Source organism: Fundulus heteroclitus, chromosome 13 (genome assembly GCF_011125445.2).
Source record: "Fundulus heteroclitus isolate FHET01 chromosome 13, MU-UCD_Fhet_4.1, whole genome shotgun sequence".
Lineage (NCBI taxonomy): Eukaryota > Metazoa > Chordata > Actinopteri > Cyprinodontiformes > Fundulidae > Fundulus > Fundulus heteroclitus.
Genome location: NC_046373.1, coordinates 13,467,808 through 13,493,469, shown reverse-complemented (window position 1 = coordinate 13,493,469; position 25,662 = coordinate 13,467,808). Strand labels below are relative to the sequence as shown.

General features: G+C 41.7%; 2 protein-coding genes across 4 annotated transcripts; one reads left to right on the top strand and one right to left on the bottom strand.

The window, feature by feature from the left end:
- Positions 1-763: 763 nt before the first annotated feature.
- kat2b (K(lysine) acetyltransferase 2B) lies at positions 764-17,777 on the top strand. Its single transcript, XM_021319536.2, has 18 exons — positions 764-1,156; positions 3,562-3,688; positions 3,784-3,929; positions 4,017-4,103; positions 4,198-4,379; positions 4,462-4,653; positions 6,296-6,399; positions 6,545-6,670; positions 7,000-7,133; positions 10,468-10,676; positions 10,778-10,904; positions 12,836-12,946; positions 13,053-13,196; positions 13,281-13,395; positions 13,496-13,526; positions 13,751-13,814; positions 14,538-14,622; positions 16,465-17,777. Exons 1-18 carry the CDS (start codon positions 956-958, stop codon positions 16,656-16,658), a joined length of 2,379 nt encoding a protein of 792 aa, XP_021175211.1. The 5' UTR covers positions 764-955; the 3' UTR covers positions 16,659-17,777.
- Positions 17,005-25,638, bottom strand: sgo1 (shugoshin 1). Of its 3 annotated transcripts, none has more exons than XM_021319538.2 (9): positions 25,150-25,638; positions 24,335-24,555; positions 24,135-24,187; positions 23,921-23,985; positions 21,580-22,419; positions 21,364-21,495; positions 18,711-18,872; positions 18,305-18,398; positions 17,005-18,230 (listed from the first exon to the last, which is right to left on the bottom strand). In XM_021319538.2, exons 1-9 carry the CDS (start codon positions 25,295-25,297, stop codon positions 18,074-18,076), a joined length of 1,872 nt encoding a protein of 623 aa, XP_021175213.2. In that variant the 5' UTR covers positions 25,298-25,638; the 3' UTR covers positions 17,005-18,073. The 3 variants fall into 3 exon arrangements, with proteins under 3 accessions (XP_021175213.2, XP_012724065.2, XP_021175212.2); XM_012868611.3 differs by having other exon boundaries at positions 18,305-18,467; positions 25,150-25,636; XM_021319537.2 differs by having other exon boundaries at positions 18,305-18,467; positions 24,347-24,555; positions 25,150-25,636.
- Positions 25,639-25,662: the final 24 nt, after the last annotated feature.

Genomic DNA, 25,662 nt, shown 5'->3' with positions numbered 1-25,662 from the left:
ATTCTTAATTGGGTTTAGGTCTGGACTTTGACTAGGCCATTATTATTCATGGATATGCTTTGAACCAAACCGTTCCATTGCAGCTCTGGCTGTATGTATAGGGCTGTCCAGCTGAAAGGGGACCCCCTGCTCCAATCTTCGGTCTTTAGCAGCCTGCATCCGTTTTTTTTTTTTTTTTTGTTAGTTTTTTTCCCTCAGGTCCCCATTCGTCTTCTCATCAATGATAATTTTCCTGTTCCTGCCGAAATAAAGCATTCCCATGTCATGATGCTGTCACTACCATGTTTCTTATGGTTTTATAGTCTAACTTTAAAACATCCCTGACCTGTCTCTCATGTTCAAGGGACTTAATCGTGATGTGTGTTACTTCATGTTCATGAGGACTCTGTGTGCACTAATTATCCGTCTATGGAACGATATTAGTTGCACTGGGTTTCATTTAAGGGTAACAGCATAAATTGGGGGAGGGGGTTTAAAATGTTTCAACCATTTATCACTTTCCTCTTATGTCATAAATATTTGGAATAAAAATGTGAAAAACTTCAATGAGTAAAAGGCACTGTAATAATTTAAAAGAACAAAATGCTAAATAATTGAATAGTCCATGCAGCTGCATTGTTTTTTTGTTGTTGTTTTTTTTACTTTCTTTTTAATAGATGGCTTGGATACTAGTACTCTAACTTCACATTCGCTTTTCCCTCCAACAGATTTGACCTTGAAATCCCCCCCACCCCCCTTAGATTAGCTGCGTTTTGTGACCTCTCCTCTCAAAGTTGCAGTCGGTGAGGCTGGTCCGTCCAGCCCGAGTCCCCTAGCGGAGGAAACCGGGCCTACAGCGAGAAATTGAAAATAAGGATGAGCGCCATGTCTGATCCTCCGCCTGTGGAATAGAGCGGACGGCGGAGCGATCGTGTTCCCCGGGCCTGCGATCCCTTCGGGGTTTCGGTGTGCAGTCATGGCCGACAGCGCGGGGATTCAACAAGGTTCGCCGGCCGTCGGAGCCGCGGGCCTGGTTCCGGCCGCTCCCGGAGCCGCGGGGACGGAGGGCTCTGGCGCCGCCGGAGGATCTGCGCGCATAGCCGCGAAGAAGGCGCAACTCCGCTCCTCGCCGCGGCCGAAGAAACTGGAAAAGCTCGGGGTGTATTCATCCTGCAAAGTACGCGCCGTTCACAGACGGTAGACCTTAAAAAAGCACCGCAGTTCTGTTTAAATCCTCACGAAGAGCTTGTTGGAATGACTGCAGTAGATAAAATGCAAGCGCAGCAAAGGAAGCCATTGCCGTGCCAGTTCTTTTCTCTTTTTTTCTCTTTTTTTTCTTTTTTTTTTTAATTTTGCATGGAAGAGGCAGTTTATGAAACGAGCGATGCAATAAAATGAAGTGTAGACGTTGCGCTCAGGATCACGGGCAGCGGCCCTGTAGCTGCAAGCTCCCGTGTTTTTACAGCGTTATCCCGTTTCTGTCAAGGTGGGGGGTGGGTGAGCGTAAACATTGGCTCGGCGCTGCTAGTTTTTTTTTTTTTTTTTTTTGTGTGAAGTCGCTGGCTGTGAGCAGAGGCGCCTGCGTCCCTCTGTGTGTTAGTTTCACCAAGCTTCCAGCTGAGCATTTGACCCGAGCCAGGGGTGTCTGTCAGAGTAGACATGCAGGCGAACACGGGAGTTTTGTCGGGCTTATTGCAGCTACGATCCGCAAAGAGGGACCGGGGTCTTTGTTTTGACAGGGTGACAGCTGCTGGGGTGGGCGGAGTTTGTTGTCGTTTCTCTGCGCATGCTCAGAGCAGTACCAGCCCAGCTGACCGCGGTAGATGCCTCGACCACACACACCCTGCGTTTCCGTGCCAATACAGCTACAGCCGGTTTCTGTTTACCTCAAGCGCTTCTCAGTAAATTAGAACAAGAGCAAGCTTGTTTATTCCTGTAATTCAGTTCGATAAGTAAAACTCGTATATAGGCCGCAATACAGACTCGCCTCGCGCTGTGGCACATTTCAAAACAAGTTCTGTTATTTTTGATGATTATGGCTTTAAAGCTAATGAAAACACAGAATTCAGTAACTCGTAAAATGGGGATAAGTCTATGTAGTGAGGAAAAAACAAACTGAATATAAAAGTTTCTAAAACCCGGTATTAAAAATTACATTTACATTTAAAAACACTGATCGGTTCTCTATAATTATTTAGCAAAGTTATCAAGACTACCTCTGGCTAAGGTTCCAGAACCCTGCCCTGGAGGAAGCGGGTTAGGGTTCAGTGTAAACAGACAGTGCTGATTTGGGGAGCCAAGTCCAAACCAGAGCCATCCAGGAAATGTTGGAGCACTTTGCCACACGCTTTCCTCTGCTGATGAGCTTCATGGAGATGCTTTGGATTTAATTTTCCAGCAAGACTTTTGCCCACACTGCCAAAAGCACCAATACAGTGTTTAATGACTGTGCTTGATTGGCCAGCAAAGTGGCTTTACCTTAACCCCCTTATAGGGTATCGTCAGAATAAAAATGAGACGCCAGATGATGCAAATGAGCTGAAGGTCGCCGGTAAAGCAGCCTGGTCTTCCTTAATTCTTCAGCAGAGTTTTCTGGGCTTATGGCCACCTTGCTACTCGTCACTGATTAAAATAATTAGATCCTATATTGTCCCACAGGGGGAAATCCAGGCATAGCAGCAGCAAAGACCAAATTTGCCACACAAGAAAAACTTTTTACAGTTCTTAGTTATTAAAAATAGAAATTAAATGTGTGTCTGGATAGGGTGATATAGAAAAAATAGCAAAACATGTATGTACATTTATGCATGAAAAACTGCAAACCCCCATGTAAACTCTTATTACATTTGTTGGGAGCAGGAATGGATATAAAGTCTATCAGATGCTGGGAAGAAAGGATCTGTGATGACGCTCCTTTGCGTATCTAGTGTGCAGCGGTCTCACCGAAGTAGCCCTCCAGCTCTGCAGCAGCTTCATGCATGGGATGGAACACGCTGTTCCAACAGTGATTTGTTCTGCCAGGGCGGCTTCTATCTCTCACCATATGCACTTGGTCAAGGAGGCATCCTAGAACAGAGCTGGCCTTCCTGATGAGCTTATCTGACCACTTCCTCTCAGCTGTAGATAAGCTGCTGCTCCAACAAACTACACCATAGATGATGGCTGATGCCATCAGAGCCTTAAGAGGTCAAAAGATGACCCGGTAATTCATGCAAAAAGAGCCCCAACCAAGTAATGAATGCTTAGAGTAATTGGACACTTTTTGCAAAGCTCATATATATATATATATATATATATATATATATATATATATATATATATATATATATATATATATATGTATATATCATTAAATTTTTTTTAGAAACTACATTTTCAAGAGCCTTAAGCAATTATCAAATTTAACAGAAATAGATGCTTGATTCATTTAATTGGCATGACTTTATCATACAAGTTGCACTTTTTGAAGGGACTGGAAAAATGTAACTTATGAAGGATTTCTGTAACTGATTTAAATGTACGGGATACCTGCACTTGTTTGTGTTCCTGCTCTCTTACTAATTGCAGCCATGTTTGCCGTAGGCTGAAGGAGCCTGTAAGTGTAATGGCTGGAAAAGTCAGAACCCGCCTCCAACCCCTCCTCAAACTGACCAGCTGTCCAACACGGTAAACCTGCAGGAACCTTGTCGGAGCTGTTCTCACACCCTAGGTACTAAAAAAAACAACATCTACAGCACTAAATAGTTCAGTGTTGATGTAAAATTTAGTATTTTATTGATAATCGCTTTTTGTTTCCCCTCTCAGGTGATCACGTGACTCATCTCGAAAACGTTTCTGAAGAGGAAATGAACAGACTACTAGGTATCGTTCTGGATGTGGAGTATCTGTACACCTGTGTTCACAAAGAGGAGGATGCTGACACCAAACAAGTCTACTTCTCCCTCTTCAAAGTAACCTCCTGCATCCTTACTTTGAAGACATGATTTTTAGGTCTGCAGTGCACAGAAGCAAATAACACATTTTCCTGTTTCCTACAGTTGTTGAGAAAATCTATCCTACAGATGGGTAAGCCAATGTTGGAGGCACAAGAGAGTCCCCCGTTTGAAAAGCCCAGCATCGAACAGGTCATTTACGTCTCTGGCTTGAAAAGAACTATGCATTTTATTAGCACTTGTGGCGTCGCCTCAACTACCTCTCGTTCTTTTTTTCCCCGAAAAGGGAGTAAACAATTTTGTACAGTACAAATTCAGCCATCTACCGTCAAAGGAACGACAAACAATCATGGAGCTGGCCAAGATGTTCCTGAACCAGATCAACTACTGGCAGCTGGAAACGCCGTCTCAAAGACGCCAAAGGGTACCAAGTGATGACGCAGTTGGATACAAAGTCAACTACACCAGGTCGGGCTAAGCAGATATTAAATCCACCTGCCCCAGATTAATGTATTCTACACACTTTATAATCTGTGTGTACACTTTGTAGGTGGCTCTGCTACTGCAACGTGCCGCAGTTCTGTGATAGCCTACCCCGCTACGAGACCACGCAGATCTTCGGCCGGACGTTGCTGCGCTCCGTGTTCACTGTGATGAGAAAGCAACTGCTGGAGCAGGCCAGGCAGGAGAAGGACAAGCTTCCTCCTGAGAAACGCACTCTCATTCTCACACACTTTCCCAAGTAAGTAACACCAGCGGAAAGTGCACACAGACAAACAGCGGTCATGGCGATGGACCACAGATTGATGCCACTAGCGTTCAACCTGTGGCGGCCCTCAAGTGAAACACGTAGCAGCGTTAGGTGAAGGCAAGGCGAGTTTATGTATGTGGCACTTTTCAGTAACGAGACGATTCAAAGTGCTGCACATGAAATACAACCAAAACTGGAAACATGACGAAATCACTCTACTCAATTGCACACTTCTTTTAATTTCTGGTGCCTATCTCTGACGATCAGTGGGCGAGGGGGCAGGGAACACCCTGGACAGGTGGCCAGTCCATCACAAGGCAACACAGAGACACAAAAACCTTGCACACTCACACCTAAGGGTAATCCATCCTCCAGTCATGTTTTTGGACTTTTGGGAGGAAGAGTAACCAGAGAGAACCCACGCATGCACAGGGAGAACATGCAAACTCCATGTAGAAAGACAACAGCCCGGGAGTTAAACCCAGCACCTTCTTAGAGACTTAGACTTAGACATCTTTATTTGTCATTTTGTATGTACAGAGTGCATACAGAACGAAATTTCGTTGCATGCAGGTTGTAAATTACAGTATAAATTGAAATGTAAGCAACGCAGGAGAAAGAACAGTGTGCGATCACGGTGTACAGGAGAATATTTTAAGACCGTTTTTATGTGCAGAAACGATGGTGCAAAAAGGCATTTGTGCAAAAACGCATTTAGAAACTACAAGTTCGGCAGCATTTGTAATGTTAGATTGAGATGCAGTGATGGAAATGTGGTGCAGGGTCCACAGTCTGATGGCAACAGGGAAAAAGCTTTTGCCTTGAGTCAAGGCAACAGTACTATAAACAATACCACCATTTATGTAGCACCAATTCACAACAAATAGATTTTCTTGTCTCTTCACTAAAAAAAAAGACAGGTGCAGTTTAGATATGATTATTCAGCTGAAACCGACGTGCCGTTGGAAGGACAAGACAGAGACACAGTAGTACTGGATTAGGAGTACTTTAAATGGGAAAAAAAGACAAACAGATAACATGAAGTTAAAGACAGCAATGGCTTCGTTCAGTAACAAAGCAGCGTTCTACTGCAGTACTAGGCAGGAATAGTTTCCATGTCAAGGAAAAACAAAGAGCATGCTTGATGTCAATGCCAGGGATAGGACATGTAAGGTCTTCTTCCAAGAATGAGACGCAGTTAATCACAGAAGTGTTGAGCAGGGAGGGCTTAAGGAAGAAAAACAAAGAGAGTACATACTGTAGCTAATGGGTAAAGACACAGCTAAACACTGAAGCAATGTGCCAAAGAAAGTTCCCAACCTCTTCTTCTAGGAAGGAGAAACATTAAACCCAAAAAAGCTGTGCAAAGAGCATAATCTATGGTAAAAATATATATATATAATAATAAAAAAACAAAGTGCATAAAGTTAATGTCTAAAATAGGTCAGTCAAATATTTCACACAATTGCAGTCAGAAAATGTTTATTTATTTTATTCTTCTTTTTTTTTTTTTTTTTTAATAAAGAAAGCAACAAAAGGTTTTACTTGATGCAGTTTGAAAACACCACTGCAGTTCAGCATTTAATGTATATTTTCAGTATAGCAACGTCCTAACTGTGTTCTCCCCCCTCAGATTCTTATCCATGCTGGAAGAGGAAGTTTACAGTCACAGCTCCCCCATCTGGAGCCAAGACTTCTTGGCGGGAGCAACAGGAGGGCAGATTCCTATCCACACAGGTGATGCAAACCCCCAGACACATTTGTTACTGATATTCATACTAATAGGTGGTATTTGAAAAAAAAAAAAAGTCACATAATACATCAGAATATATATTCAGGTTTATCTTTACTGATGTCTAATGTCTTTACTTTGTCCATGCAGTGATAAGTGCTCCCCCAGTAGCCAGGCCAATATACTACAGCACCAGTCCTGTGTCAGTGGACCCGTCCACTTGCGGCAGCGGCAGCCCTGCCAGGAAACCCACCTCTGTTCTGGAGTCAAACCCAGGTATCACAGTTACTCAAGTTGAAACGTTAAAAAATAATAAAACAGCAATTTGCTAGCCAGAATTGCATTGACTGTCTCCCTCTACCCACTTTAAAGCCATATTATGTGAAGAGATTGCTGATCGCATGCAACAGATTTTTACAAACGGATTCCCATAAACTGAAAATTTGGTCACATGTTCGAGTGCTGGTCACAACGTTGTTTCATTGACCAAAAACATCGGGGCAAACTAAGCGAATAAGAAAATGGCTGCTGAAGCTGGTTTATGTCTGAGTATTGTTTACTTCGGGGATGAGGATTTAAAAGAACGCTTTGTGGTGGTTTCCCAGTTGGAGAAAAGCGTAAAACCTCAGAGCCGCTTCACCATGAAGAGAACAAGAGACCCAGGGTGGTGGGCGACATCCCCATGGACCTCATCAATGAAGTCATGGCGACCATCAGTGACCCTGCCACCATTCCAGAGGTAACCTTTAGATCAACTCTGTTAAGCACAGAGGATTTCTTAAAAAAAAAACATTATAGAGTATATAACAAGTCAAAGCTGGTGTTTAGATTAAACATTAAAGAAAATTGTGATATTTTTAATCATAATATTCCAAAGCTGACATAGCTCCTTTACTGCTTCTTCATTTTGTGTCGTACCCAGTAAGATTTAAAGAGGAGCAGCCAAAGAGACAAAGCTGTCAGTATGTCAGGGTTATTTTGTACTACTGATCGTTTGATTCAGTTTCAGATCTGATCATTTTAGTATTTTCAGAACATGATCTGAACCATTTGAGGTTAAAAATATACCAGAAGAGATTATAGTTATATAATCTGACCTTGGATACTTTCTTTATGCTGCTTTCTTCTTTTGAAAAGGTTTTGGTTTGTTTGCGATCTTCATGTTTCCTTTCATTTGTTGTTTGGAGATACCTTTCAGTTATCTTTTGTTGCCATACCAATCCGTCATCTAACACTGAAAATTTCAACAACAAAAATCCCATCTTTGATTTGAATGAATTGGAGCTGGTATCCAACTGCAGCAAAGAGTTGCATTTTGAAATTGTGAACAAAAAGCAGATTCCATCTACTGTACTTGCCAACCTGTTGTTTGCACTGCAAAAACGGAACTAAAAATAAGTAAAAATTTTCTTAAAATTAGTGTATCTGTCCTTGATTTGAGCAGGTAAATAAGATGATCTGCCAATAGAATAAGATTTGTCCATTAAAAATAGGAACAATTCATCTCCATCATCTTATTTCAAGTGCAGGATTTCTACTTATCTTATTTTAGGGGTCAAAATACTCATTCCATTGGCAAATGATCATATTTACCTGCTCAGATCAAGGACAAAAACACTATGTTTAAGAACATTTAGCTTATTTTTAGATCCGTTTTTGCAGTGTGTGAGGCGTGCCTTTACTTTCCTATCATCAGCAAAGTAAAGTGAAGAGTTTGTTAAAGTCTACAGGGACTTTGACTGGAACCATGTGCTTGAGTTGAATTTTAGAAAGTTGCTTTTAGTTTTTTAGCTACAAACATTCTAGCTGAGTTTGGTCTGCAATATAGGATGGATATGTGGAAAGGCACCTCGTGCCCACTGTTCAGTATGTTGGAACATCTTTTTAAATGTCGTGGACCTGATTCCCTTCCAAGGGACTTGGGAACCGTGTCAACACGCATGAGATTGTTGAAGTTATGGAAAAAACAGGAGATTCTAAATGAAAATCAGGTTTATTCTACCAGAAAAGTAAAAGTGGGTGCTCAATGGGTCATTTGGCAAATCGATGATCCAAAAATGTTTTAGGAGAAAACCTTTTGCTGTTGTACACGGTACAGTTACATTCAATAAATTAGAATATTACTGAAATGTTGTTTTATTTCAGTAGCTCAATCATAATATATAGATTCATTGCACACAGACTGACATTTTGAAGTCTTTATTTCTTTTACAATGATATTCTACATACAATTAATGAAAACACTACATTTATGATTCTAATATTACATCAGACCAATAAAAAAAACATGTTTAGTGCCGGATGTTGGCAACAACCCTCAGCAGCAAGCAGGTGAGATCTCCTTAAGAGCCCGCCAGAACCAGGCGAGCCCCCGCGGCCCACAGCCAGCCCACCACATTGTCAGGAGCCATAGGCCACCAGAAGGGGGCCCACCACTAGGGAGGTGGCCCGAGCACACACACAAAAAATACCACAACAAGGGGGTAGACCTACCAACCCTAGGCCATCCATCACCAGGCTATCAGCTCCAGTCTCCTCCATACAAGCACTTACAGTTAAGATCTGTACCGCTAGATAAACCAACATTTCATTCACTGATAAGGAGTGAGGTTGTTAAATCTATTTCTGAAAGTTTAATGGTTTTTCAAAGTTTTCTGGGAATAATTTTCGGTGTTGAAGTTTATTGAAGGTGGTTATTACTCCTGTGTTTATTTGTTTAATCCTAAATTAGGACTGGATTGTTGAGTTTAGTTGTTGATCTTCAAAAATGTAGCTTTATCATTGCCTTATGAATCTTTTAAAACATTACAGGGTATGAAATATTTTCCATCAAATATATCCTCTGTTTAATCCTTTACTCCTCCATGTTAAATAGTTAAGAACCTTTTTATTTTACAGGACGTCCTGGTTGTTCCAAATGGATGTCCGTCTGCACGGGAGAATTAAAGACCTATTCATTTTCATATAGTCCCACTGGGCTGTCAGAGATTTACTGATATAGATGTTTTTAAAACAGCAATGCAGCTTAATTAAATGGCAGACATGGAAAAACTGAGATGCAGATTTCCCTACATAGCATTTCTTCAATTTCTATACACAGACTGATGGTCCATTTTAAGATATATTGTAATCTATGGGCCAGATAATATTTATTGAAGTTTAGAAGTTACAATGTTCCTTAACTTTTATCCTTTTAGTAAAGTTCTTGAGCTTTTGCATAGAGGTTTAGATGTCCATAAAACATTTATTTGAGTCTTTTGAACCAAGTCTGTGGTGGTTTCACTGGGATCATAGATAATATATATATATATAGTTTCTAGGAAGTATCATCATTTTATTTGCACACACTTTTCCCATGAGTGAGCAAGGGAGAGTTCTTCACTATGTGAAACCACCCATCCATCCATTTTCATTTATCCTTGTCCCTTGTTGGGTGCTGGTGCCTATCTCCAGCTGTCTCTATGTGAAACCGTCTTCTATTAATTTGAGTAGTGGGATACGGTTTAATTGTGTTAGCTTATTCAGCTTGTTAGAAATATTGATGCCCAAGTACCTGATGTTTCCAATCTGGAAGGGAATGTTTGGAGGGAGATGAACATTAGAGGAGATGTGAAGAGCCTTTGATTTGTTCCATTCAATAGAGTTTGAAGTTGTTGAGAACTTAATTACTATGGTTATTGTCTCTGAAAGAGCAGGGTTTGCATTTTCCAGAAAGAGCAACACATCATCAGCATATTAACAAATTCTCTGGATTACATCGGCTGTTTAAATTCTGTAAATATTCTTGCTTTGATAAATGTCAGCTGCCGGTGTTTCATTGCATATAGCAAACAATAACCGGGGGGGAGCATGTTGCAATTTATTGTGTATGATTACGTTCCTTTGTTCAAACCAATTATTCCTTAAGTTAAGATTTTCTTCACTCATTTAGTAACTTTTAAAATTAAAGGTTGGATTTTTGTGAATGAGATTATACCACAGCAATCAAAGAAGAATTTATTTTAAGGCTTGGTACAGATTTTTCCCTTGTATACAACTCATGATATTTTTTCACCTCTCTCTTTCCTGGTCAGACCAGTTTGCTGTCTGCTCATTCCGCTCGGGATGAAGCTGCCCGCCTTGAAGAGCGGCGAGGCGTAATCGAATTTCACGTCATCGGGAACTCGCTCAATCAGAAGCCAAACAAGAGGATCCTAATGTGGCTTGTTGGACTCCAGAACGTTTTCTCCCACCAGCTTCCCCGGATGCCCAAGGAGTACATCACCCGACTGGTCTTTGACCCGTGAGTATTTCTAAACGGGCTTTATTATTGTCCCCCTTGTTCAGGAATATACAAGTTTAAGGCACAGTGGGGACACCTGTGTCTCTTTTTTTCTTTGCCAGGAAACATAAAACACTGTCTCTGATAAAAGATGGCCGCGTCATCGGAGGGATTTGTTTCAGGATGTTCCCATCGCAGGGCTTCACAGAGATCGTCTTTTGTGCCGTCACATCCAATGAGCAAGTCAAGGTGGGAACAGTTCCTTACTTATTTCACCGCCTGATGTTGATTTATAGTGCTGTGAAAAACTATGTGCTCCTCTGCAGATTTCTTTTTGTTGTTCTTGCTTTCTGGCCTTGCTTAAATGTCGTTGATCATCAAAATAATTTTAATACCCATGAGATAACCTGAATAAACACAAAATGCAATTTTCTAATTATTATTTTATTCACTATTCCTGACCTATAAAATAAATAAATCAGTTATATAGAGCCTGTCTATCAACATGAAGTAGGCTAAAATATTATAAAGAGCAACACTTTCTGCCCCAATAAATTTCCATTGAAGAATAATGAAGAAACAAAGTCCATTGGCAGGATGAAAGGCTTACTAAGCTTTCTCTGAGGTTTTGTGACCCACTCAAACTACAGTGAGAACTTTTCCACAAATGGAGAAAACGGAGAACAATGAAGATTTCCAGTAGCGGCCAACCTACTGAAATTACTCCAAGAGCACATTATCTAATCCAGGAAGTCACAAATGAATGGAGATGGGTAGATTAGTCAGAAACTGTACTCAAGTAAGAATAGTGTTACTTCAAAAATAATATAAGTGAAAATAAAAAGTTATATATACATTCTCAAGAGTAAAAAGTTATTTGGTGAAAATACTACTTAAGTAGTGAGTAATGGTTTGATTGTAAAAATGATGCAATTATACAGACAAAAATATAATCATGTGCATTTTTTTATATAACACCTTTATTTAACCAGGAAGATGTATGGATGTATGGATCTCTAAGATAATCATTCTAGCTTTAAAATCACTCAGGGAGATCAAGCTGTCAAGCTGCAAGACATTTTTCAGACTGTTCCATATTGTGGAGGTAGAAAAAGCCTTTTCTATATTCTAGCATGTTCCTATGATAAAATAAAGTTGACAAAATTGACATATAAAGCAAAATCCCATTCTGTCACAACATAAATCTTTTGACACTAACACCTGATTAGGTAATTGATGAATACTTTAACAGTGTAAATTACTTTGAGTGCTTCTTATCCTGTTTGTTCTATATTTACTGAACCACCAAATGGTGCAGCTGACTCAGGAGAGAGAAAATAACGCTAGAACAAGGCAGCCAAGTCTCCTTTTACCAGAAACAGCATGTATGTGTTTGGAAAAAAACCCAAAATGCATAAGGTTAGACTTCAAAACAATATTACTGAGCTAAAAGCTAAAGGTTTGCCGCATTAAATTACCTTCAGTACTTTTCCCCCCAAAAAAGTTACTCAAGTAAATGTAACTCATTACTACCCACCTCTGCGAAACCAAACCATAACAACGTCTAAAGCATCTGCTGTAAAATTACCTGAGGATTTCAGAGAAAGTACACCACGCCTACAGGTAAACACGGCGGTGTTAGTGCGATGAGCCGGGACTGCTGGGAATATCCGAAGGGAGATCGTCCAGCCTTCAGTTTGTGATGTTAAGATCAAGCAACGTTGACTTAAACAGCTGGACATTATCTGACGCACACCAACAAGTTCATTTGCGAATGGCTCCAAAAAAAATAAAAAAGATAGAACAAAACACACACAAAATTTTAAACTGGCTGTTCAGGTTTAAAACCCTCCAATGTGCCAGAATTAAAACAGCCTGTAGAAATGAGGCCAAAATGCCAAACACAGTGACGTAAAACAGCAATCATTACAAATGCTTGAGGGCAAGGCCAAGGGTGGCTAACCTGTTTTTGGTGGGTGGTTTGGATAGCCTTTCCCCATAAAAAAATCTTTTAAAGCTGCTTGTTGTATTTACTCCGGTAATCATTTCTGATTTCAACATTTGTTTGTTGAAATCCGAAGCATTCAATTATGTCCAAAACGTAAAAAGATGAAATCGTAACATGACTGTTTACAGCGTTGTTGTGTCATCTGAGTCTGATGTTTGCCTTTGGGTTGCAGGGTTATGGGACTCATTTAATGAACCACCTAAAGGAATATCACATAAAACACGAAATACTCAACTTCCTCACCTATGCTGATGAGTACGCTATTGGGTACTTCAAGAAACAGGTAACAATTTATCTAGATCAATGAATGCGAATAGCAATTAGCTTTAGGTAGACAAGGTAAATCCTTCTACTTTTTTATTTATTGGTTGTTTTTTATACCCTTTTAGGGTTTCTCAAAGGACATTAAGGTTCCTAAGACCAAGTATGTGGGCTACATCAAGGACTACGAGGGAGCAACGCTGATGGGCTGCGAACTCAACCCCAGCATCCCCTACACGGAGTTCTCCGTTATCATCAAGAAGCAGAAGGAGGTACCCGGGTGCAGACCTGGTATAGTCTTACACGCCTCTCTCTCCACCTGTCTGCACACTCAGCGACTGCTGTATCTCCCTCAGATCATCAAGAAGCTGATAGAAAGGAAGCAGGCCCAGATCCGAAAGGTCTACCCGGGGCTGTCCTGTTTTAAGGACGGGGTCCGGCAGATTCCCATCGAGAGCATTCCCGGCATCCGTAAGTTACCGTGAACCACACGGCACACGCTCTAGAAAAACAGCCGCGCACTGAGCCGTTCTGAACGCTTTCATGACACTATTTGTTTTTTGTTCAACAGGTGAGACTGGCTGGAAGCCTGCAGGCAAGGGGTAAGAGCCTAAGAGTTCACCTTTTTAGTCCCTCAGCTGATGATTTGATTAAAAGGATTTTACACACTAGAAATAGGCAAGACTTTTTGATCTAGGACAAGAAATACATGAAACTAAAGTCTTATTCTGGCCACTGCATTAATAGGTCTAAACATAAGTAAATAAAGATATAACAAAACGCTTTGATCAATTTATGCGCTTTTTTAAAATTTTTGTTATTCCAGGAAGGAATTGAAGGACCCCGAGCAACTTTACAGCACCCTGAAAACCATCCTGCAGCATGTAAAGGTGGGCTGTAGCATGGTTCCTACACCTTTCTCATGTCAAAGCTCCAGGCTCAAATTTCCAAAGCTCTCCTTTTCCAGCTCATTATAATGTGTAAATGCAAAACTGCAGAGTCGATGTATGGCACAGAGTTTCACAGAGGTCAGGCTTTGAATGTGGAACCTGCAATAACTGGATTAGATGGATGGAGGAATACAACTTTTAGAAAAATATGATTGGTAATAATACCTAAATAATGTCTAAAAAAAAATTTCCATCCTGTTTTCTTTGCTCATACTTTTCCAGATCTTAAAAATGCCTAAATCAAATTCAGTTAATCTCCATAATTGATTCAGGGGAGATATTTATCTAAATCTACTGCCTTTCTTAAAGTCACTCTGTGTTCTAAACCATTTCATTTCCGTTTGATGACCACAGCTGGACAAGGTGCAAACGCCTCTTTGTTTTTGCTGCAGCTCTCCATCCATGTCATCTCCTGTTCGTCTTATTGAAGATTGGGTCTAAATCTGGGGATGTTTGGAGTTTTAGAAAGCTAAATCATGTTATCCTGCATAGACAAAAACTCTCAAATCACTTCTGTCCAGAAATACTAGCAAAAATATACTTGGGAAGAGCACCAAAAATCTTTGCAAGAAAAATCAAGGTTTTAGTGAGAAAGTGTCAGTGGGATCCCAGGAAGACGCAAAGAAAACTCATTGATGTTGTGTGTGTGTGTGTGTGTTTTAGAGTCACCAGAACGCCTGGCCTTTCATGGAGCCTGTGAAGAAAACTGAAGCACCAGGTTACTACCAAGTTATTCGCTTCCCCATGGGTGTGTATGATCTTGATAACAGCTTGTTAGTTGTTTTAAGCTGAAAGGTACACAGTGGTGGTTTTCTTCTTATAACTGCTCTGTGTGCTCAAGCTTAAAACCCCAGACTGACTTTCTGGTAGAGCGCAGAATCCATCATGTTGTCTAAGTCCCGAATAGCAGCCCCAGACCATCACACTGCCACCGCCGTGTTTGAATGTAGCTATGATGTGCTTTGTTTGCTGAAATGCTGTGGTCGTTCTATGCCAGATGTAACGCAATACACACTTTCCAAAAAGTTTATTTTATCAGTCCGTGAAACAGTTTCCATCAAGGTTGTTGGTAAATGTGAAACAGGCAAGTGGTATATATCTCAACTTATATAGTACATTTCAGGTCACAGACTAGACAAACACCTTGGGTATTATCACAGCTACACTTAATTACGTTCATACACATAATTAAATTTAGGGTTAAGCCTAAGTTGCCTTGCCCAGAGCGAGTATCAACACGAGTGGAGGAAGCTAGAATAGAGCCCACAACTTCCTGACTGACGACTGCTAATCCACAGCCGCCCCGTTAATCCTGCAGTGCTTCAGATGCTGTTCTAGGTTCTTGTTCTGACCTGCCTCGATGAGTTGTACACGTGCTCTTGGAGTAATTTTGGTAGGCGAGCAACTCCTGGGAAGGTTCCCCACTGCTCCATGGTTTCTCAAAGTGTGAATAACAATCGAGAGGAGAAGCGAGATGGTTGTTCTCCGAAAGCCCAGAAAAACTGAAAAGCGACAATAATTTTAAAAGGACCACCGTGAACGGAGTGGATTAAACCGAAATTTTATCTTACAATGGCGCTTTCGCTTTAAAGTTTTACCAGCCACCTCACCCACTCTTCTCAAGGCTTGGTCCTATCTGTACTTGTCTCGGTAGTAATAATATGGTTGAGTCATACAATTCCAGCCGACTGCCACCATCAGCTGCTCTTCGGCTTTGTCTCCGCTGCAGAGTCCTTCTAACCTGACTCTAGCCATATGGATTTCGCTCCGCCTAGCTTCACTCACATCCATCTGGGACATCTCCCATAGAGAGTGATTTCTCCAACCAATTTTATTGTCTAGCCAATCAGGACGCAGGGCTGGAGTTTCATAGATGTGACGTAGTGGAGAAGCGACCGTGAGACTGTTTTGATTCAGACAGCAATGGCGGCTCGCATGGAGGAAGCAAGCGTTAACATTGATGCTGCTATTTCTTCCGTGTTGTCCAATCTACCTAATATTAAAAGAACATCAGAGAACGGCTCTGAAGGCTTTTGTTGGTGGAAACGATGTTTTCGCCCTTCTCCCGACCGGATTTGGCAAGTTTTGTTTTCCGCGGCGGAGCGGTTAGCGCGAACCATGTTAGGAGGCCTTTAGTCCTCAACGCGGTCGGCCCGGGATCGACTCCGACCCGCGGCGCTTTGCCGCCTGTCTTCCCCCCTCTTCCTGTCAGCTCACTGTCAATAAAACGCGTGTTACTAGAGCCGCAAACACATTAAAAAAAAAAGTTTTGTTTTTTCCTGCGTCTCTCTCGTCAGCGTCACGGGTTAGCTTCGGTGTGAGTGGTTGAAATAGCACGTCGATAAAGATGACAGACAAGTGTCTTATCCAATCATATGCAAGGATTTTTTATAAGGCCCAGCCTTCAATAAAGGCAATTCCTATGGAGAGATCCCAGATGGATGTGAGTGAAGCTAGGCGGAGCGAAATCCATCTGGCTAGAGTCAGGTTAGGGTCCTTCACCCTTCAGCACTTTTACCAGTGCTGTTATTCTACAACCAACACTAAAAGACTTGTTCGGTGCCCTTTTTAACTTTGTTTCTATCCACAGACCTGAAGACGATGAGCGAGCGCCTTAAGAGCCGGTACTACACGACGCGGAAGCTTTTCATGGCCGACATGCAGCGCATCTTCACCAACTGCCGCGAGTACAACGCTCCGGAGAGCGAGTACTACAAGTGTGCCAACATACTGGAGAAATTCTTCTACACCAAGATCAAAGAGGCAGGCCTCATCGAGAAGTAGATGGAAGATGAAAGGTTCTCCTTTCAAGGATCCCAGCAAAGGTTCAGTTAGCGGGTAACGCAGAGGACGGGGAAAAAACGGATTACAGATCGAGGAGTGAGTCTCAGAATCCTGTTCGACGCATGCTGGCCCACATCCTGAATCGCTTCCTCCTATGAAAGATCGGCCTGTAGGGATGTAGACACTGAAGAATAGAGACTATTTCTGATTGTAAAAAAAAAAAAAATGTCTTTGTGCGACCCACAAAACTGCGATGGATCTGTTATTTGCTCCTGAAAATGATCAAACATTGACAGCTGATTGAAATATTTTTCCACAGATCTAACTTCATGGGGTTTTACGTTTGTTTTTTTACACAGCCTCTTAGTGTTTGCCTTTTGCTCTCATTTGACTCAGGTTGTCATGTGAAGGAGCCAAATGTTCGATGGGTCGAGTCTTTGAGAATAACTGTTACCTGTGAGCAAAACGAGCTGAAGCTCTCCTGTCCTACTCTGTAGTTATGAGCATGAACAGCGCTGCAGCTCAGGTTTGTGTGCGATGAGTTCATCCTGCCAAAAGAGGACTAGAACCTTTAAATTTTGTACATATTTTAATCATTTTGAAGCACTTATGCCCAATGTATATTTTAAATATATATCCCTAAAGTACATTTTCCCCCCCCATTAACCCACAAAGGGCAGTTCCGACTATCAAAATGCACTTTTTCCCCAAAGTATTAACATGAATTTTAGCCTCTTGTCCTTCTTTCTTCTACTTATGGATTACACTGTCAACTCAGAACTACTTTAATTATCTAGAGTTTATTCTTATTTATGTGCTTTAAATTCAGAAGAATTATGTTTAAGACAAGGTCTTAATTTATTATCTTATTTCTTTTTTTTTTTTTGTCCTGCAGATGGAGATTGATAACTTTATACTCTGGAGATAAATGAAAAGATTGTGCAATACAATGTAGTTTTGCTGTTTTGTAAAAAGGTGTTTGTACTTTCCAAAGTTTAGGAAAAATAACCTTTTGTAATATGTCTGTAAAAAAATATATTTCATGCTCTTTGTACAATTGGTTTTATTGACCTAGAATTAGCCTATTTTGTAGACTAAATAAAACAAATGCGAGGCTAATTTGGTGTTTTCTGCGTTTGTGTTCTTTACTTCAATCATTTAAGTTGCAAAAAACTTTTCACATTACAGTACGATAAGGAATTAACTACACAGATGTTATGTCTTTTTATAGTACATTTAAAACACCGGTAAGTAAAAAGTATTTCACCATATTTGAATCCTGCTACATTTAAAGTAGACAAATATAAAGAAAAGAGGAATTTAAAACAAACTGATCACAGTCACGCTCCAAAAAGAAAAAAAACTCAGGACACAAAAAAATGAGAATCTTAAGGAAACTGGTGTCAAAGACGACTTCAGTGACATCCAACAAAAGATTCGTTGTACTTTTCAAACGGCTGCTGGCTGCAAGACTTCCTGGATTTCTGCACGGACTTCCTGCCAGGCTTCTGTTTGAAAACCGGAGAGCGGAGGAACTGCAGGTCAGTAAACTTGTCCCCGCGGCGAAGCTTTCTGTCAGGAAGCAATTAACACCAGTTTAATGTTTTAGTTAAATAATATATACGCAAGATAATTAGCAAACTTACGAATTTAATGACGGTTCCTTGTAGTCGACGGACATGGTGCAGCGGCGTTTGCGAGCGTCGGAGCGGCGTGGGCCGTGGCAGAAGTTACGGTAGGCTGCGGAGGACATATTGGTCACATCACACAGACTCAAGCCCCACCCTGCTGACCTTACACCAACCCCACCTGCAGAAATGTGAGGAAAAGATGTGAAGTGCAGGAAAGGACAAAAATCAATTAAATGGTGCAGAAACACGTACAAAGGTTAACAATTAAAGACCAGATCGCAATAAACCCACAGAAGAGGAAGTTTGGTGACATTAGGACCGTTTCAATGACAAATGGAACCAAAGGAGGTTATGATTTCATTTTATTCTAATTGAAAAAAGGGAAATCAACTCTGTCCAGGAGAGTTGATTAATGACTTACGTTTCTTGTGAGGTTCAAAGCTTGGTGTTTTGCTTGTTAAAAAAGAACCTTCATGAGAGGCTTCTCCAAAATTTGACAGGACGGTGTCTATTTTCATCATCTCGGCATCAACCAGAGGGCTGATAGTAGGGAAACAGCCCTTCATTGCGTCCCTCAGAGGCTCTGAAAGAAAGAAAGAAAAAATAAATAAATAAATAAAAATAAAAACTTAGGTTGGTGTAATCTGCACAAGCTGCGACCAAAAAGCTCATTTAAAACAAAGATCAAAGAAAAAGAAAAGCTGGTTATTTTCATGATGCAGTAATCCAGCAAAAACTTTTTAAATGTATGATTAACTGGTTGGGAAGGAAATGTTCTAATGTAAACATCAGATACAACAGCATGATTTACTAGGATTCCTGCACAATTTGGGGTCAAAATTAGTTTTTCTTTTAAAACTACAAATGCAATGAAGTCCAAAGAGTTTATAATAGATATTTTTACAGTGCAGTGTTTGCCCTACTATTCTACAAACCTGTTTTTATTGATCGGAGCTGTATTTATGCCTTCAACAATTTGATGTGCTGTAGAGCAAATCTGACCATTTCACAGAAAATTAAAGCATTGGTTTTAAACATTACCTCCAAAATGTATATTTCTCAGACATATAATAGGTCATGTTTGTACATATTACTTAACTGGCAAACAACATGGAAATGTTATTTTAGTTGTAATGTGACCCTGAGTCGCTAAGATTTTTCTGGAAAGAGCTGTGAAGTAGAACTTAAAGGCTGTGGCTTCTCTCTCTCTCATTAAAAAACAGTTTGACTTGAGGATGGTTGAACTGCATATTAAAAGGTTTTTTTCTGTAGAAAAGTGGTTCATATTTATATTACAGTTACATTAACAACATCACAACATTTAACCCAAGGTGTATTAAGCAACCTGGTCTCAGAGAACAGCTTTATTTTTAGTTGGGAAACCATGAAAGCTTAAAATCTAGAGTTCAAAAAACTTTGTACAAGACAAATTGTGGCACCCAGTTCGTGCCTGAGTGTCCCCATACCAGCCCTAACATGTCCAGAGCCCCCCTAAATGTTTACAACACCCCCCGATATAAACCCCCCGTTGAGAAAAAAAATACTGTAGGTGCTCAGCACAGCTAGCTAATCAAACATTTTACCCAATCCCCCGCTTTGTCCCTCTGGCAGAAAGTGTGGGAAACGTAGGAATTTGTCACCAGAAATGTAGGCAACAGATGCGCTCAACTATCAAGGGTAACATCCTTGGAAAGTCTGTGCACAGTAATGCCAAGTGTGAACGAGCCTTTAGCGTTTCCCCGGAACCGAGTTGTCGCTCATCTACTTTCAGCTCAGCGTAATGTGCCTTTGCACGCAGGTAATTCACACTCCCGCCAGGAGAGGGAGCACGCAGAGTCGTGATCAATTTTTACCTGCCTGGGTAAACATAGGCCCGTTTACACTACACTTTTTTAACCGAGCCGAGACCAGTCCGAGCTCGGTAACCGAGATAACTCTTGTGTGTAAACGGTCAGCAGACTGAACCAGACCGCGCTAACGATAACCGGACCGCGCTAACTGCAGACCAGTTCCCCACCAGGTCTCGGACTGGTTTTTTTTAGCCCGGTTCCCTGATAACGAGGGGCGCATGAGCACACCGCGTCATCCCCTTACAGTCAGCTGACTGTCAGCGGGTTTCCCGGCGTGTCTGGCTGCACGTCCCGATTCACACTCCATTCAGACAAATTTCAGACATTCATAATAATACTAGCTTCCTTACCGTGCCACACGGTTTCCTGTGATGACTCTGCTTATGAACCTCAGCGTCTGTTGTTGTTTCCTGCGTCTGTAAATCCTTATTAGACGTTCATTTGTCTTATCCACGTCCCAAAAGCCGACTCTATGTCTAACAATAACATCCTGAATATTACGGGTGCCGCCATTTTGATTTGCTCGGTCCCGCCTTCGATCCCAAAGAGCGGTAGTACCGCAGATCGCCACTAGGGGGCGAGGAGCAACCAAGGAACAAAAAACCGAGATAACTCTTGTGTGTAAACGGCTGCATTTATCTCAGTTAACTGGACCAAGCTCGGACCGGTCTTGGCATGGCTCGGTTTTTAGGTGTAGTGTAAACGGGCCTCATATCTGCGTTTTGTAAACACACCCAGTTTCTGAGGATGGCTTACAACGGGATAAATGTGTCTGTGGCGTGTTACAACAGTAAAGGTTTTCACGTGTTGCCCCACATGGTTAATTCAACATACCGAGAACGTTTGCCTAATCCAAATATGACGATAATCCCGTCTGTTTAAACTCTTATAAACTTTAACGCTGAATACAGCACCTGTAGGAACTATAGTGGTTAAGCATTGAATACAGAACCTGCTATAAACCACAGAACCGAGGTAAGAAGAAAGGATGGGTGGCTGGACAGCGGCAGCTTTTAAATATAGAATAAAAACAGATAAAAAAAACCTGGAAAGAAAAACATTCTTCACAATCTTACCTTTTTCCCCCAACCCTATTCAGGCTTGGAGAATGTTGCAACCTAATTAGATATGTCACCAGATTTTTCCACACTAAAAGAAACCCTGGTTACATCCATTGACAAGCAGATAACTTCATCCTGAGTCTAGCTCCTCGCTTTTACTCACTCTGGTAGTTTTCTTGTCCCAGCCCAACAGGATCTCGGCTGTTTAGGAAGCCAAGGTCAGGAGACTGATGAAGATCATCTTCACCCTTCCCAGATTCTGGGACCTTCAAGTCTGACTCTTCATCCCTGAAAACTAAAACATTGTACAAGACATATTAGAGATGTTAAAAAAAAAAACAAGGAGAAAACCACTTAACCTCTACTGTAAAAAGCTCACCAGAGATTTCTGGAGTTGGAGGGACGTTTTCCTTCTTCCTGACGACCTGTGAGCGCCGGCCTCTGCGAGTGTTGATGACTTTGGCTTTGACGGGAGAGCATCTGCGCTTTCTCTTCTCAGGGACGTAGAAGCTGCCCTCCGAGTCGGACGACGGCGACGGTGATGAGCTGGACTGAGCGACAGCTGCAGCGACTTGGGCGGGCGTCTCTTCGTTGACGGGTGTCGCTGGCTTACTCTCCTCCGCTTTGGCCCTGAAGGGCGTAACGTGGACAGTTTCTTCGCAGTCAAAGTCAAACGTGTCGTTGCATCCCAGCGAGGAGTTTAGCTTGTTGCTCTGCAGCGGGGCGGCCGCTTTGCCCCGTGTGGCCGAGCGCTCCCGACTCTTTGAGCGGGCCCTGGGCTTGGGGTTCTCCCAAGGTTTCTTCAACGGGACGCGGTCGGCTTTGCGGCCTCTGTCGGGTTTCCGTGAAGTCGGCACGGGTTTGGACTGAGGCTGCTGCTGGGTTTGTTTCCTGCTGGGTTGCGGGTGTGATTTCTTAGCGCGCGCTGGCTCAGGAGTGGAGTGAAGCAGCTCCTCGGCGTCAGCGGCATCTGCTGCCTCTGGTTCTGCTCCTTGCTGGTTCTGATTCAGAGGTCTGCTGTCACTGCGAATGGGGCTTGGGATCACAGGCCCGGGGTCTACCACCGGGTCCGCGTTGCTCAGTGGGGTTTGTTCTTGCACGCGCTCAGAGCGTGTCCTCTTTCTCCTGTCGGTGAGACGACGCCTCACGCCCACCGTGGATGGCAGCGGAACCTCTTTGTCAACGTTACCGAGTCCGCTGGTTTTAGACGGCGGGGAGCCTACGGACAAACGGTTTAACAATAAAGGCAGCAAGTTACGATAATCTGAGCGTCAATCACTTTAATACAAGACAACACGGCTGCCATAAAAAGCAGCTTAAGAACAGGATAGTTTTAGAGGATTAACTAACATTTGTGTTGCATAGTTGTTTAGGAATAACTCCAAAACCTTATTACTAATTTTTTTTAGATAGTTTTGTAGTGCTTAATACAGCCAAATAGGGCTGGGCGATATGGGCCAAAAATAACAGCTCAATATTTTTAGACTGAATGCCGACATACAATTTTTATTTTGATGTTTTTCTTTTCATAAAGTAATTTGGCATCTCTGAATCAAAGCTTTATCCCAAACATCTCACAGGGACATTCTTTTAACAAAGAGCTGTAGACAAATGTCAGAAACAGCTGAAAAATAACCAACTGGAATAAAAAAAAAAAAGTCTAATAATAACGTAACACAGACCATCTCAATATAAACGATTTACCGTATTTTTCTGACAATAAGGCGCACTGAATTAATGTGTCCATGTCCACACATAAGGTGCACCGGATTATAAAGTGCACTAAATATTCGTCCCAGGTGTGTAATATCACTCCGCCCCTCCGCGTACACCGCTCTCTCATTAGAGGGAGAGCTATCCGTCTCTGTCAGGAGGACAGAGTATTTGAATTACACTGCCCTGTTTCTAACATGAGGCCAAAGTAAACAGAACTTTTATATTAAATTAACTTACTAGGTTTATTAACCCCAGGCTTAATAAACCTAGTAAGGCACAGGTTATCCTGAGCTATCTCTGTAGTTATGCTGCTATAGGCTTAGGCTGCTGGAAGACATCAAAACCCACTCCCTCACTCTGCTACATTCTTCTATTATTCTCCAATTTTACATTATTAGTTGTTATCTCAACTTTCCACTTTATGTTCTCTGTTTTTTTCTCTCCATGGTAGCAACATCTGGCCTGGCGTTCTGTTTAGCTGTGACAACATCTGGGGGGCAGATCGGCTGAGTTACATAGATAGATAGATATTGGCTGAGCTTTTACTGAAATGTAATGTGCTTTCTTTCAACCTCTTGATCTGAAAACTGGCTCAGAGTTTGTCTGCTTAGCTTTGTTTCTTCCACATACACATTCATCTCACTACTCAAAACTCATCTATTTAAGATAGCCTATTCTCTTTAAATATCAATTTCCCTGCCCCAGCCTCTGTATTTTTTTTTTAATGTTTTTTGTTTTGACTTTGTTTCTGACATTGTGTTTTTTTTATCCTTTTGTACGTCCTTTTGTGACCTTGAGTGTCCAGAAAGGTGCCTTTTAAATAAAATGTATTATTAATATTATCATCATCATCATCTACAGAGCTTGTCTGCTATCACCCTCTAACATAGAACTTTCGAATTAATCAATAAAATGTATTTATCGCACAGCCCTACTACTGGTAAACAAATCTGTATCAGCATAAAATATAATAATAATAATAATAATAAAAAAAACAAAATCACCTGCACAGATGGGTGAAGCATCACACATAATGAGCGAATCAAGCTGCTGGCTGCGTCGCTTCCCCCTGAGAATTAAAACAAAACGAATGCCAACAGTAAACAAGGCAGGATAAATGACGTACAGGGATGCCCCAATCCATCAGTCAGCGATTGGGAAGTTAATGTCTGGTGATCCGCAGATCAAACAAACAAAAACAATTTATTTTAAACTCACCTTGAAAAATTTACATGGTTTGGGATTTCCTCTTGGATCCTTGTTGATCTAGTCTAGATTGACACACAAATAAACGCAACATTGCCAACACACAAGTTAACAATCTCTACTTTAGTGGTGTGCTGTGATAGCTGGACCCCTTTCACTGAGAAATTGAGCAATCTGGTTCAATAAGAAATACTTGAAACGGGCGTCAGTACCTGAGAGTGTACCTGTGAGGCACTTGCTGCCAACGCTTCCTGCTCTTTCAGCTTTTTCTTGAGGAGAAGCAGGTGAAGGAACAGGGCTTGCTGCTCTCTCTTCAGCTGCAGGATCACTGCGTTGGCCTGCCTCACCTTCTCCTTCTCAGCCTCCAGGGCCATGGCCAGCGCCTTGTTGTTCTGCTGCACACCTTTAAGGATGTTGTTTGCAGGACTGGGCGCTAAGAGAAAGTTCAGAAATAATAAATCAACAAAAGATAGTATTTTCCCCAAATCCAAATTATTTCTAAAAACAAAACAAAATAGCAGGATTGCCCAAAGTGCTGTTCAAAACTAAGATCAGTAGAAGATATCAAACCAAGACATGAAAGAGATATTAAAAACACTCATAGGTTGGAACAGAGAGAATAAAAAGAGAATGTAAACTCACACTGGGCCCACTGCTATTGAAAGTGTACCTGTTAATTTTACTGATGGGTTTTTTAAACCCCGCTTGCTACGGTTCTAAACAATCCGCGCAGAATAATGCAACTTTACCTGTTTTGACTGGAGAAATACAAGTTATTATTCAGGGTGGAGATTGCTGCATTAAAAACTAATATATTGCAGTATTTGTGGCTGTGGTAGCTTTGTATAGATGGCGCAGTCATTAAATCGTACCATCTTTTTGTATGCATTTGCATGGTCTTTCTTGTGTTTTGTCACTTCGTCGCCCCCCTGCACTTCTGGATCTGTGCAACCCGAAGCTCTAATAATAAGTACCTTCAACATATGGGGAGTCAGGGTATATTGCATTATGAAGATCAGACACTGACCGGCGATCTTGTTTATCATTCTGGAGCGGCCCCTGCCTGGAGCTGCGGCGTTAGCCAGCCGTTTGTTCCTCTTCTCCTTCATCCTCTCCTTGATGTCCTCCAGACTCTGCTGGAAGGACTTCTTCTGGGCTCTCTCCCTCTCTCTCATGGCTCAGCACCCGGTGTGGATTTTCCGAAGCACGTTCCCTTATTCAGGTCGTCGGCAGCTCAACATAATAAGAGCTACTGCTAGCTAAGCAACCCCACGCACAGCGGTTTGTCTGCACTCACGGCTAGTTTTAGCAACAGCGACGTTTACGCAGGACAGAAAAAGCGCGGCGAACCTACCGGGGAAAATAAGTCACGATTATTTCTTTAGCCTGCTTGTTTCTCTGAAACGAAAGACGTGAACAATTTCCGAAAATGCGGTAGGAAGGGAGGAAAAACAAAGTCTGATTTGGTCTGTGGAAGGTTGACGTTCAAATTCAGACACGCGACTGCTGATTGGTGGAGATTCGACATGACGTACATTCC

Coding starts and splice junctions, on each gene's coding strand:
- kat2b (XM_021319536.2), top strand. CDS start 956: ATGGCCGACAGCGCGGGGATTCAACAAGGTTCGCCGGCCGTCGGAGCC. Junction 4,380..4,461: donor TACAAAGTCAACTACACCAG/GTCGGGCTAAGC, acceptor TACACTTTGTAG/GTGGCTCTGCTACTGCAACG. Junction 7,134..10,467: donor ACCCTGCCACCATTCCAGAG/GTAACCTTTAGA, acceptor TTTCCTGGTCAG/ACCAGTTTGCTGTCTGCTCA.
- sgo1 (XM_012868611.3), bottom strand. CDS start 25,297: ATGAGAGAGAGGGAGAGAGCCCAGAAGAAGTCCTTCCAGCAGAGTCTG. Junction 24,188..24,334: donor CCTCACAGGTACACTCTCAG/GTACTGACGCCC, acceptor GTGTCAATCTAG/ACTAGATCAACAAGGATCCA. Junction 22,420..23,920: donor TGCTTCACCCATCTGTGCAG/GTGATTTTGTTT, acceptor GTTTGTCCGTAG/GCTCCCCGCCGTCTAAAACC.